At 28.1% G+C, this 15,007-nt stretch overlaps 1 protein-coding gene across 3 annotated transcripts in view; it reads right to left on the bottom strand.

Annotated features, from left to right (window-relative positions):
- Positions 1 to 552: 552 nt before the first annotated feature.
- LOC136092408 (C-Maf-inducing protein-like) overlaps positions 553 to 15,007 on the bottom strand; it is a 116,347-nt gene continuing 101,892 nt past the window's right edge. For all 3 annotated transcript variants that reach the window (XM_065820612.1, XM_065820614.1, XM_065820613.1), the window contains exons 20-21: positions 14,637 to 14,813; positions 553 to 714 (exon numbers count right to left, since the gene is read on the bottom strand). In XM_065820612.1, coding sequence (XP_065676684.1) covers positions 661 to 714; positions 14,637 to 14,813 — 231 coding nt within the window. In that variant the 3' untranslated portion in view covers positions 553 to 660. The remainder of the gene's footprint in view (positions 715 to 14,636; positions 14,814 to 15,007) is intronic.

The following is a 15,007-nucleotide window of genomic DNA, read 5'->3' as shown; positions in this document are numbered from 1 at the left end:
TATATATATATATATATATATATATATATATATATATATATATATATATATATATATATATATAAATATATATATATATAAATATAAACACACACATAGTGTAGCTTTTTTTTTTTTTTACATAAGATAAAAATTACATTAAAATGATAGTTACAATGATTATTTAAAAACTTTTATAAAACAGATAGACCCTAAACCTAACATTTATAGAATACATAATACTTATGCTTTTGTTTGCATTTGGCAATTTCTTATTGTTCTTACTGATTAGTCTTTTTAAAACTATACTAGACATTTTTAAAAGCCACATAAGCAAGAAGAACTTTAAAGCTAAGTAAAATTCTTTAAAACCAAAGTCAAAAAATATTAAATAGTTCTAGATAGAAAAATTCACACAACTATCAGCAAAAGTATATATATATGTATATATATATATATATATATATATATATATATATATATATATATATATATATATATATATATATATATATATATATATATATACAAACATTATTTTTTGATAAAAACCTGTGTATAAACATGAGGACGTATATAAAATAAAATTTATGAAAAAATAAAAATTATTAAATATAGTTTTTAAGAAATCTTAAATAATCGTTTTTTATCTTCACTTCGCTTTTTATAACGCTGAAATTCTCACCATACATCGGTGTACCCAACGTCAACAATTCTTAGACTTGTAAGTTTTGACTAAAACAAAAAAAAAATCTCACCCTTTTATTACTTTATTTTCATTCCTTTTTTAATTAAATTATTTCTAACAAATAGCATACAGTATATAAAGTATAAATCAACAAAATAAATAAATACGTACATGTATAAACCCCACTTTTTACAATTTGTGCCCCCAAAACTCCATTATTCAAACTGAAAAGTGGAAACCTTAAACATTGAAATAAAACTCCAATTTTTACTTTCTATGAAATCTAAAAGGCCTAAATACCAATTTAAATTTGGTTGGCAAGTTCTTATTATAAATACTTATATCAATTTGTGTCAAGAAAAATAACTTAAAACGCACCAATATTGTATAATTTCAGAATATTTAAATAAGTTAAAAAAAATATGAAAAGGATCACAGTCGCCATCAAATAAAACACTCGTATATCATAAACAATAACAATGCTTATTTTTCTAATTATATATTCTAAAAAAAGTAACTAAATTTAAAAAATAAGTTCGTGCCATACCTTTACTTAGGTTAAGAATAGTTTTTGATTATAAATTGCCAATTATTACCTTTTAACTTGAAAAATCAAAAGAAAAATTAAAAATGCCACCTTAAGCCAAAAGATCAATTTCTTTATTTCAATACAGGTATGATTAAGACATAAATTTATTAAAAATAATTGTTTAATATGTTTTCAATGAATTAAATTTTAGTTTGAAAAGTAAAAAAATCTAAAATCTAAACTTATTCCTACTCTAGGCGTCAAAATTTTGATTAGTTGTCCTTCCCAAGACAATATGAATATATGAAACATCAAAAATTTTGATTAGTTGTCCTTCCCAAGACAATATGAACAATATGTGAAAATATTCTGAAAAAGCATATTTTGCTGTGAATAAAACCCCGGACAGATGGAAGAAATGAAAAGGAAATATTTATAATTCATAATATATGAATTATAAATATTTCCTTTTTTTACTAAATTTTAATTTATCTATATCAATTTATTAACTTAATATGGTAACATAAAAATTTTAAAGCAATTAAAATTACAAAAGTTTAAATACACTTAAAATTAGCAACTTTGAAGAGAAAAAAACACAAAAACAAAAAAAAAAAACACATTCACACAATTCAAATACACATTTTAAAATGACTCTCGGTTCAAAGGATTTAGAACATTGCCGAAAAAAATAAAAATAGAAAGATATTTAATATTTATGTTAAATGTTACGAAGAAAAATGCAGATAAATATCAAAATGTAAATAAAAACTTTTATGGTAAAATTTGACAGGATATTACCATAAGGGGTGTTCAAAAAAATAAAATTTCGAAAACGCAAATACACAACAAGCTAAATTTGGGGCAAATATAAAAAAAATACGATTACAAAAAAAAAAAAAAAAATCAAAAATATTGAGATTTACCTTGTGCTCAAGCGTCAAAACCCCCCTAAAAATGCCCCAAATAGTACCCGCGTAGCAAGGCTTTGCGCACAAAGCCTTGCTAAAAAAACTTTTTTTTAAACTGATGTGTATCCGTGATTTTTCTTAATAGTTCTTTAGATTGAAAACGATTTTATGCAAAAAAACAAAAATACGCGCATTTAACAAAAGAATGCGCAATAATTCGTAGTTATTTTATTTGTTTATATTCACATTGCTTAGGTACGTGCATATCTTCGATTTACGGCACTGATTTTAAAGATAAAATCTGTGACCATTTTTTCACCGCGTGCTCGAAGTAGGTGTAGGAAGGATGGATTTTTGTCGTTTTTTTTTTAGAATTTTATATTGACTTAATAATATTTTAAAAGTAGAGTGTTGTAAGTTTATTGCAATTTGTTTTTTTTGCAGTTACTAACGTTTTTAGTGGTTTCATTGCTATTGAAAACTTCGTTCCTGTTCTGGAAGTGAATTGACATTGAAGGCATGATTTTTTTTTTTCTTTCCAGTCAATTTTATATATCTATTTTCTATGTACTTGCCAAATTTCATTAAAAAATAATGACATGCTCATACTCTATTTTTGCACGCAGTAAAGGTACCAAATATTCTTCTGTTGTAGAGGTTGTGGGGAGGGGGGGGGAGATGGCGAATCACAACTAAGAGCATTTTGTATATTTGAACTTTTTTATTCATTAAAAAGTTGTTTTCTTAGAGAAATGAAACTTTATTAAAAAGATTGGTGATTTTTTAAAAGTATTCAAAACATGATTTACACACACACTATGCTATTTATTTATATATATTTTATTTAAGATTCAATTGATTTTTTTCCTGTTGCATTTAGTATAGCTTTTTTTATTTAAAAAAAGTGTAATAATGAAAATCACCAATCTTTTTAATAAAGTTTCATTTCTCTAAGAAAACAACTTTTTAATGAATAAAAAAGTTCAAATATACAAAATGCTCTTAGTTGTGATTTGCCATCCCCCCTCTCCCCCACAACCTCGACAACAGAAGAATATTTGGTACCTTTACTGCGTGCAAAAATAGAGTATGAGCATGTCATTATTTTTATAAAATAATAATTATGAATATTAAAATTTTTTTTTAGAGCATTTTATGGTGAAGCCAAAAATTATTTAGCTTGTAACTTTACAATGCCAACTCATTTAAATATTGAATGTAGAAATGGACATATATTAAATATATTCATATCCAACAATGAATCATTTAAAACAACTGTTGAAATAGTCAGTAAACATTTTAATTTCAAAATATGTAGAAGTCAGATTGTGCAACTAGTGTATAGATCCAAATTCTATGCACGTAATTTTTCAAGGGATTCTAAACAAATTAATAATATCTGCAGCGTACTCTTTGCATACCAAAAATCAATGTCTGCTATGCCACAACCATTGCATTCAACCACAAGCTCAAGTAACATTGTTTCGTGTTCTTCTGTTTTATCTTCTCAACACATCAGTGTTTTATCTGTATCAATTAGTAATCACTTAACTCCTTTATCTGGTCCCACTTTAATAACCTCTTCTCATGAACCACTACTACCCAGGTTGAGAGCTGATCAGTTAAGTCCTAGGAAAAATTTTTTGCGAAAGAGGTTAACCATTTTGGCAAATGAAATGGCAAATAAAAAATGAAAACATAAAGAGGATCTAAAAGAATTAAAAGAAAAGGCAAAGGCCCGACCATACCAACTTAAATATCTAAATCAGGTTATTGCTTGCAAAGAAAAGACAATCCTTAATCTTCGAAAAAAATTAAAGGAAAAGTATTTGAATTTACAGTTAAAGAAACTTCAAAATCACATTTTTATTTTAAAACAACAGTTGACATTTACCCAAAGCAACTTATCTTATTAAAAGGCTATGTTAAGCAACAACTTGCTCACAAAAAATCTGAAACTCTTGTACTGCAAAATGACATACTGATTTTACAGGAAAAAGTGGAGCAAATGCAACAAATAACACAAAACACCAAAAATGAAAAATGCTACTCAGCAGATATTAGAGCACTTATATATGACATGCTTGTGTGCCAAGTTCCTACAAATAGTGTTCCAACTCTGCTCAGTAAAATTGGAGAACACACTGGCTATCAATTTAGTCACATTCTGCATCGCACAACTGTGGAACAAATGATGCAAGAGCTAGGTGTAATTTCAGACTTACTGACTGCTTTCTCAACAAAAAATCTGACACTTGGTTTTGATGCAACAACACAGGAGGGTGTTCATGTAAATGTTGTGCACTTAACGACAGAATAGTATGCATGGTTGCAGCTATTGATCAACTTCCTGGAGATACAACTTACGACTATCAGAGTCACATTACAAAATCTGTTGATAATCTTGCCAAGTTATATAGTGACTTCTACCAGCTACAATTCACTGATGTGCGAAGTACTATTATTGGAAACATAACTAACACGATGAGTGACAGAGTAGCAACAAACCATGCGACAGTTATTAAGTTAAACCTTGTTTGGCAGAAATCATTAAATGAACTAAACTGTCACCTTCACCCCTTGGACACAATGACCAGTTCGTGCAAGTCTTCACTCAAAGCATTAGAGACCTCTAAAGGAAAACTTTTTGGAAGAGACTGCATTGCAGCAAATATTGTTTTACAGCTGAACAAACTTTGCTATAAGGATGGAAAAGGTAGATCTATAATCTTAATCCCACTTTTTTACTTTATCACAACATAATTTTGTGAATTATGATATATAAATCTAAGATATTTTTTTTATTAGCATATAAATGTTTCTTATTTTACATGCTCCTTATGCTCTTTAAAACAATTACTTTATGTTATTTAAAGGTGACCCAAAGGGTTTTGTAGCCTTTTTGGACTAACACAAGCTGCCCAGAGGACAGCTACCACGCTACAGAGGGATCAGACTACACATTCTTTTTCACACATGTGGTATTTTGATTCATCACTATGAAATATTGAAAACATTTCTGTTTTCTTGTTTAACATTATGCGGAGGTCTGAGATATAGTTTGTACCAAGATTTTACATCTGAAACAGGTGAATCTTTTATATGATTGTTTCCATTCTTGTTCACATTCAGATATTAAATTGATAGGAAAGGGTGCAATATTAAAGGCTACGGGATAAACCTTTAAAACCAATAGTAATGATACTAACAGCAATAGTTAGGGGATTATAGATTATTAGAGACTAATATTACGGTTTATTTATAAATTTTTTGTTTCAGGTATTTGTGAGTTATGTGCCCTAGCTTTAATTGGAAAGCTGCTGACTGGTCCTTGGATGACAAAATTTTATATCCAACCAGGTCAAAGACTTGATTACATATCTGCCATTCAGGTAGTCAAAAATCGGAACACTCTTATTGAAAACAGCAAGGATCCTCTAAATCTAATTAAACAAAAAACTGATTTTTTCGAAAATATTAATAAAGATCCTGTTTTTTAAATCAATAATCAGCTTTTGCCCAGTAACTGATGAAATGAGTAAAACATTAGCTAAATGTCTGAAAGCTGTTGTTAGTGTCATTGACAGGCAGTACAAGCGGCAGTTCAACATGAGTTCTAATGATCAAATTATGAACCAAACTAAATCAGCAAGGCTTCACAACATTCACTCAGAAGAACTTATGGGTATGTTTAGTGCTGCAAAGCAAAAAGCTCCAAATGCCACACTTTGCTTTCTTTCTTCAAAACTTCATGTTTGTAAAAATAAAACAACTGCTCTACTCTCCAAAAAACCTACTGATATTCAAAACAAATTAATATTATAGGCTATTTCTAATGCTAGAAAAACTCGATTTGCAAATGCACAATGTCATAAAGAAATGATGTCAGAAAAATAGAAAAAATTGTATGCCTAATCAGATAAAAGAAATATTTCCTGACCTAGAAAATAATGAGGCTTCTAATATTGAAGAAATTCTTATTGGAGCAGCTATTAGAAGATGTATTTGCCATTTGTAGTTTGATAACAAAAATATTCAGGTTGAGTTTGCTCTTGTACAACGTGAAATCTTATAGTCATAAGATTTCACATTATAAACTATAATCTTATATCCTAAACTAGATATTTAAAATAAGAATGGCCACTAACAGCCAAGATGTATATTATGGCAGACTTCTTAGCATTAAAAAGAAGAACAGTGGTATATACATAGTTTCTTATTGGAAACCAAATGAGAATGAGGATGAGGATGGTGATGCTGTTGAGTATGAAATGAGCAAATACCAACTATCTGCAGACATCATTAGTGGTAATATGGTAATATCATAAAAAAATGATGTGCCAATTGATTATAATAAGGTATGTGTTATTTTAAATCATAATATGGTTTATATACTTGCATTAATAATTTTTATTTACAGATATAGGTAAGTGCCTTGGTTAATGTGGGTTTAATATACACATAGGCAACCTAATGTGTATATTAAGCCCCCTCACCCTCTTTTTGTTGTTGTTGTTGATAAGATTTATAATTCTTTGTTAAATTTATATAATTCTTTGTTGATAAGATTTATAATTCTGTTGTTAAAAAGATTTATAATTTTTCCATTGATTATTTTTATGTATCAGATCTTATTTTAGGTAGTCGGGTAGTTATGCTATGGGAAATCAAAGCTCATTTACTATTGGCTTTGAGTCAATCACCTGGCTTTTGATATACTATTTCAACTTAGAAAGATGACCTTTTGCATGCATGGACACCAAGATTTTAGTGTTAAGTAGTTTAAATCAATCAGTATAGAAATTAGTTTTTTTGATTATTATTTTTATACATCATATCTTTTCTTTTTCAGGCGACAAATCGAAGAATTCATTTGGTTCCATTAATATTTCTGTTTTAATGACATAATGCGTTATACATCAGAAGTTAAGTTATTTTAATTTATTTTGAACTTAAAACAAAAACCGTTTTTTCTACTAATTTTTGATGGGTTTTTTAGTAATTATTTTAAATATCTGATGTATTTTATCTATCAATGCTAGGTTTTAACTCACAGTATGAAAACTGAAAAATAGACTACTGCTTCTATGGATCTTTAATAAGTCAGGAAAGAGGTTAATTTATACTTATAGATTCATTTATGCAGTAATAACATATTTGTAACATATTAGATATTAATTTTTTTTCAGGACATATGCCTTCTCTATTAATAATGGTTGTGCTATGGTGATCTATATATTTATTTAAAAATCTGTTTTTTTTTAGATATTCTTGAAGGATCGACTTTTTCTATCTTTGGATGTCAATGCTAGATTTGCTTCAAAACTAGGCTATTTTCATAGCCACAATTCTGTTAAAAACATTAATGAGCATATGGAAAAAAATTAATTTAGTTTAAATTTTATATTATGAAGTATATTTCAAAACAAATAAATCTTTTTTTTATTGGGGTAATATTCGATGTTAATCGAGGCGATATATAAAGGATACTGAAGCGCTTTTTCTAAATACAAGTCTTCATCTCTCTAAATACTAACTAACATGAAATGTTATCGCTATTTTTCAAAGTAGTTAAACAGTTTTTATTATAGTATTTTTTAGTATCTATCATGGATTAAGTGGAAAAATTATGTGGCTTGAGTAATAACAATGATACGGTTGGGAAAACAGGCCTTGTTTTTCCCCAAAACTATTGCTCTTACACAAATCACATCCTTTTCTGACTTTTTGCTCAAGTCATTTTTCGCTCGCAAAAAATAGATATAATTAAAAAGGTTATTATTTTCTCTCAATTCACTGTTTATCTTCTAGAATGCTGTGTACATATATAATAATGCAACAAATGAACTATGCATTTTAATATATAAGCCTATATATGTAAAGTGTAATATAATAAGTATTATCTTTAAAAAAAAAGTTAAAAAATAAATTAATTTATTATTAAAACTTTTAATCATATAAAAATTGATTATTATTTAAATCTTATTATTATTTATAACTTTTTTAACTCGTTAATAAAAATAGTTTTTTTAATTAAGTAATATTAATTTTTTTTTTTGTTATAAGTTGAATAAAAATATAAGCAATGCTAATTTTTTAAGTTGGTTGCAGTTTTCTTAAGCATTCCTTATAATGAATTTTTGTCACTTAAATGGGTATAACTTTTAGTAGAATCATTTGTTTTTTATGAAACTTTCACCATTGTAATACTGATTTAAAGCTCTTTACAATGATGTATAATAATTGAATATTTGAATAGTTTAAAAATTTTGCACACGTAAAATTAAAAATTTTGCACACATTGTTTGGTTTATTAATTATTAATATTTCTTTTGTTATTTGATTTGTGTACTTTGTTTGCATTTTTCTTTTGTTCTCACTTAATAAACAATTTTATTACCTGTCTAAAAGTTGTAAAAAGAAAAAACTGACAATTGTAAATTAACATTAATGTATATTGCAAAATTCTGCAGTAAACATTTTAGTTTCATCTCATATTTTGGAATTAGTGAATGTCATTTCTTTTAAAATAGTTTTAAAAATTATAACGGACAATTTAATAGAAAACAAAGAAGAGTCACAAAAAATGAAAGTTTCAAGTGCAAATAAAATTAAGAAACTATTAAAAAGTGGCAATGAAAAGCAAAATATAAAAACGAAAAAAAAGCAAACATTTTGTTATTGAGAAAGTGAAACCAGCAATACCAAGTAACGAATTTGTTTTGAGCTTTTTTTTATTTTAAATATCTAGTTTAGGATATAAGATTATAGTTTATAATGTGAAATCTTATGACTATAAGATTTCACGTTGTACAAGAGCAAACTCAACCTGAATATTTTTGTTATTAACTTTAGTTGATCAACTACCAACTGGATTAGATATTTTACAACACATAGCTTTTAATAAGTCGACGCTTTCTAAAACATCAAAAAAGTCAATGATAATTGCATGCTCGGTAAAAAAAGACAGAAAATACGAGAGATGTGTTGAACTGCATTATAGGTGTATTCTAAGCAAAATCAAGGGTCCCTGGCTTAAAGCTGGATTCCCTCTTCAATCAGATAATAACTTGATACAAAAGCTGAATAAGTTGAACAAAAAATATTTGAATTTGAAAAAAAATATGCACAGGAGGTTGCCTTTAGAATTAAAAAAGCAACAAGACTTTAGAAAGGAGCTGGGAAAAATCTTTTGGGCAAGAATAGCTGACTTACAAAACTGGATAAAGAAGGACAAGAATAGATCAGACCTAGATAGGAAAGAGGACCTAGATTTTTTATACGATCAAGAACACAACAGAAAGTTATTTCTAGGGCCTGAAGACAAAAAATATAGCGAGAAGGTATTATATATTATAATATAAATCCATATTATAAACCTTTTTTCTGAATTTAAAAACTCTCCTCTCATTGCTCACTCTTCTCCAATTTTTCATTGGTTTTTATTTTGGGTACATTAATTTTTATTTTATAATGTATGCTGTTTAGATTTTGGAGAATACAAGAAAGAGAAATCCATCTATAAAAAATGCTGCTAAATCAGTAGAAAGAAGTTCAGAGTTAGAATTTTGTACGAACACCAGCGAAGATTCATCCTTTGATTCCAATTTTGAACCAGGATATTGGTGTTCTATAGAGTCAAGTAGTCTTTTAAAAGCTGAGATCCCAAAAGATATCATTTCTGGTAATGTTACTCTAATTGCCACAATCACTGATATTTCTCCTGGTGAAAATCAGTAAAATGATGTAATGAAAGTCCTAAAAGAGTACAATCTCGAATCAAAGATTAGATTACTTTGTTTTGATACCACATCAAGCAATACAGGAATACATAAAGGATCTTTAATAAGAATATCTACTGAGTTAAATAAATAACTAATTCTTTTAGCTTGCAGACATCATGTTTCTGAGTTGAGAATCACACACTTTTGTGAGACTATAACAAATGAAAAAACTACGGCCCCCGATAACCCTTGTTTAAACATTTCAAAAACTTGTTTGAGCAGCCTAATTTTGAGTACAACCCATCTATGTTAGTAAAATTTGGTTGGGAAGAAATTAAAGGAACTGTTGTTGAAAAAGCTGCTACAGAATCTCTTGAGTATTGTAGATCTTACTTATTGAGAAATAATATTGTAAGGGAAGATAGAAAAGAACTTGCAGAGCTATTGGTCAGCTATCTTTCTCCTTCATCATTAAAATTCATCATGCAAAATTTCTTGGGAAATCTATATATTATTTAAAAATGCAAATTCTTTCAACTCAAATTGATTTCATTCAAAAAAATAGAGAACATATTAAGGTAATAACTGAATTTATAGCTTGTTTTTATGCAAAGTGGTACCTGCAATCAAATGATACAATCAAAGCTCCTTTTATAGATGTAACTGCTATTCATCAAATGCATCAGTATAAAGCAGTATGTGCAGAACCATTTGCTGTTGATGCTGTGTTGAATTCTTTATTTAAACATATATGGTATCTTGACTCTAATTCGTTTAGCCTTGCTGGATGATGGTGTTGCACTCGAAGAAAAGAAAAAAACTGCTGCTGCAATATTATCATTTCCAAAACCTAAGTCATGTTACTTTAAAACTGAAAATAAGCAAAAAAAGATATAGAAAAATTGTTGAAATTGAACTTCATCAGCAAATTGGTAGCTTAGCTTCTTTGGTTGATGAGTTCTCTTGGTTAATGTTTGATATGATCGGAATAAAAGATCTATGAACTGATGATTGGCTGACCTTGCCACCTCAGTATTGGCATATGCAATCAACATATAAATTATTTTTAAATTTTGCAAAAAGTATTGTTTGTGTAAATAACCACGCTGAAAGGGCAATTGAAATGATGCAACAACTTGTTAACTGCTACAGAGACGAGGAAGAAAAACAAAATAGGCTTGTTGCTGTGGACAAAGTTTGCTTAATTTTTAAGGCATCAGGCAGAGAATCTTTATTAACCAAGAAACAAAATAACAGAGTTATAAGCAAGAAAAGAATCGCAAAGGGACTACTTACAGTGCTGGCAAAAAGTCTTGCAACAAGGCACAATTTTACATAAATCAATGTTTGCAATGTGTACACAAATGCAAAAAGTCTTGCAACATCATAATTACTTTTCATAATTACTTCCAAAAACAATAATACTTCCAAAAATATTATATTTTCACCAAAAACAAGTTCAATTATTTTTATTACATTGTATAATCATTTTAAACAGATGTACTATTAATATTTGGTAGGATATCCTTTGTTTTTTAACACAGCACTAATTCGTTTGGGCATGGATTTGGCAAGATTTTCACATAATCCTGATGTAATTTCTGTACACCATACATGACGAATAGCATTTTTTAAACCATCTAATGAACTGCAGTTCTTAGCAGATACACGCTTCTTGATTAATATCCAAAGATTTTTAATTGGGTTGAGATCTGGAAATTTCCAGGCCAATCAAGCAACTGTATGTTTTTTGATCCAGGCCACTGCTTCACAGGCTTCGCAGTGTGGCATGGTGCTGAATCATGTTGAAAAATTGTGCACTGATGAATAATCATTAAGTTGATTAGAGATTCATCAAAAACGTTGAGGTACTTTTTTGCATTCATAGTTTTCTTTGGGCAAAAAGTATAAATCTCCAAGGCCATGAGCAGAAAAACAACCCCACGCCATTACAGAAGGTGAATGCTTCACAGTTTTGCATGTGTATTTAGGATTGGTAGGATTAGAACTAGTAGGTCGACGAACAAAAAGCTTAACATCAGAGAACTGACGAAACATGGACTCATCACTGAACATCACCTGTGTCCACTGCTCTTCTGTCTCATCTTGATGCTTCTTGCAGAACTCAATGCGCTTTTTTCTCATCTTTTCAGTTACTAATGGCTTCTTAAATGGCCTTCATGCAGGTAAGTTTAATTCCGCAGAAAGTCTGTGACGGATTGTGCGCTTTGAGACATTAGAAAGTGTTGGTATGCTGTTCTGTAGGTCACCAGAGGTTATTGAAGGATTCATCTTGACCATTGTTACCATCCCGAGGTCAGTACGCTGTGAAGTGACTCTAGGACGTCCAGACCTCTTTTTAGGAGACAGGGGGATAACCTGCTTAACAACACGCCAAATTGTAGTGCGTTCAACCATGTAAATTGTTGCAATGTCTGCATGAGACATTGCACTTTTAGCAAGACGTTGAATGCATGCTTTTTCTTCTTTACTAAGCTGCCGAATCTTAGCCATGATTTTCACTGAATTAACTGTTTAAGCTACAAATTTGTCTTTATAAATATATTTATACCTAAAGATAAAAATATAAGATAATAACACTGAGCCTACTGGCATGGAAACATTGATTTGTGTAAAATTGTGCCTTGTTGCAAGACTTTTTGCCAGCACCGTAGCTTACGCTCTAAAATTCAGAAGATAGCTTGAACTTTAGTATTTATATTAAAAAAATATTTTTTAAAGATACAAGTTGCACGTAATTTAAGTTGGTATCATTTAATCAACCTATAAAAAAATGTTTTTAAAAAGCTAAATACAAATAAAATGAAAACCAAACAATGTGAATATAAACAAATAAAATAACTACGAATTATTGCGCATTCTTTTGTTAAATGCGCATATTTTCGTTTTTTTGCATAAAATCGTTTTTAATTTAAAGAATTATTAAGAAAAATCACGGATACACATCAATAAAAAAAAAAGTATAGATTATTATGAGCACATAATAATCTATACTTATGAGATTATTTTGCTGTTTTAGTAAATATTGATGTCGATTTAAAACTTTTTGGCATTTTGCCAATGAAACATAGTTTCATATTTGAATTAAACCCCTCTGTGAACATTCTTCATATTTGAATTAAACCCCTCTGTGAATTTGAAGAAACTTAAAAACCACTTATCCTTTCATTAAAACGATTCAGGAAACCATGACTGGTATTATGTTTCATAAACAAGGATTCCCAATAACTCATTTCAACTTTTATTTTTTTCCCAATCCAAAATGAGTCTATTTGGCAAGTGTGAGTATTCTTGTTAAGGGATTTATCAAACAACTAAACAATCATAGGGGAGAAAGAGACTGTTTATCTGTTCAGCTGTTAAGTTGTTTTTTATATAAAACTTTGAAACAAGGCCCAAGGCCATTAGTGATAGTGTATCCAACTTTATTTGATCCCAGTTGAAAAGATTTTGCATCCTCATTGTCAGGAAAAACAAATTAGTTGTGCCATTTTTTAAATTATTAAAAAGTTTGTTCAAGCAAAAATACAACTTCTAAATAATTTCTGCAAAGGTTTTCTTAAAACTAAATACTGGAATATTTCTTAGAACTGAATACTGGAATATTTTTTAGTACTGAATACTGGAATATTTCTTAAAACTGGATACAAAAGTCAATACAATGAGCTTCAAAATATTTTGCTCATAATGCATTCTGTTAAAAATGTATCAATAAGAAAGTATCAGTAAGAAAGTATCAGTAAGAAAGTATCAGTAAGAAAGTAGTTTTTAAACTCTTTGATTGAAATAGGTTAAGTGTTTTTTTAGCAGCAAATTAAAAAAAGCAAGAGATTTTGCTTGCAACTTAAACACGCTTTTTTCCTTTTCTTGTGACATTTTAGTGCTTGGAAACCTTTGTTTGTAAATTCAATTACTTTATGCAAAATTTCTATTAAGCCTAGAAAAGCTCATCTTTTCATTTAATAAATAACTAACTTTTATTGTCTTAGTTTAGCCATTCTTCTTTGAAATAAGTTTTCTTTTTTTAATTATTATTTTAATTCTGAAACCACATCAATAGAATATTATTGAACATAATAAACAAATTAATAAACCATATAAAGATTTTTGGATTGTCATTAGCAAGTAGCTTCCTTCTTCACTGTGCACTTGTAACAAAAGTAAGCTAAATTCCTGGAAGGGGGAAAAATTTGAAACAAATTGTTTATAGCAAGGTAATTTTACTGTTTGCGTCTGTGTATATTGTATTTAGTCTAGTTTTAGCATATAAACATATACATATTGTATATGCGTATATGCTAAAACCAGAATATCAATAACAATAACTTCTTCAGATTTTTACATCCAAAAACTGGATTGTATACTTAAATACAACAAAACAAAAACATCAAAGTCATACAACAAAATAAAATCAATAAAAATCTTTTAGTAAAATAAACATATATAACAAAATATATTAAATAATATATAATATAATACCTTATATATATATATATATATATATATATATATATATATATATATATATATATATATATATATATATATATATATATATATATATATATATATATATATATATATATACTTTTATAAAACAAAAACAAAACAACCAAATAATAAAAAAATTTTGTTTTTCAAACCTCAAATATTTTTAGAGAACATTTTCAAAATAATGCATTAACAATATTATTAAAAAACATTAAGACTAAGTATATTTTATTAAGAAAATATGTGTAAAAAAGAAAACTCCTAAAAATGTTATAAACATTGCACCCACTTACCTTTAATAATTCAAAAGTATTATTTGACAGCTTTGTACTGTTCATGTTAACATAACGAAGCTTCTCAAGATAAGCTAAATTTTGCAGTCCTGCATCAGTGACACAAGTCTCGCACAAATTTAAACATTCTAAATTGGGCAAATTTTCTGCAAGTAATTGAAGACCTTTATCTCCAAACTAAAATAAGAAAAAAAATATAGCTTTATAAATCATATATATATACATACATAAACACATATGTATATAACTTTTGTTAGTGTTGAAGGTAAATATAAATCTATAAACAAAGTATATAACAGGGTGTTAGCCAGTCCAATAGCATCCCCTATTCTGCAGAATTCCCAAGGCACTTAAAATTCCCAAAACTCATT

Source organism: Hydra vulgaris, chromosome 15, assembly GCF_038396675.1.
Source record: "Hydra vulgaris chromosome 15, alternate assembly HydraT2T_AEP".
In the NCBI taxonomy this organism is placed as follows: Eukaryota; Metazoa; Cnidaria; class Hydrozoa; order Anthoathecata; family Hydridae; genus Hydra; species Hydra vulgaris.
Note: the sequence above shows the minus strand (reverse complement) of the source record. Positions and strands in the feature narration are given on the sequence as shown.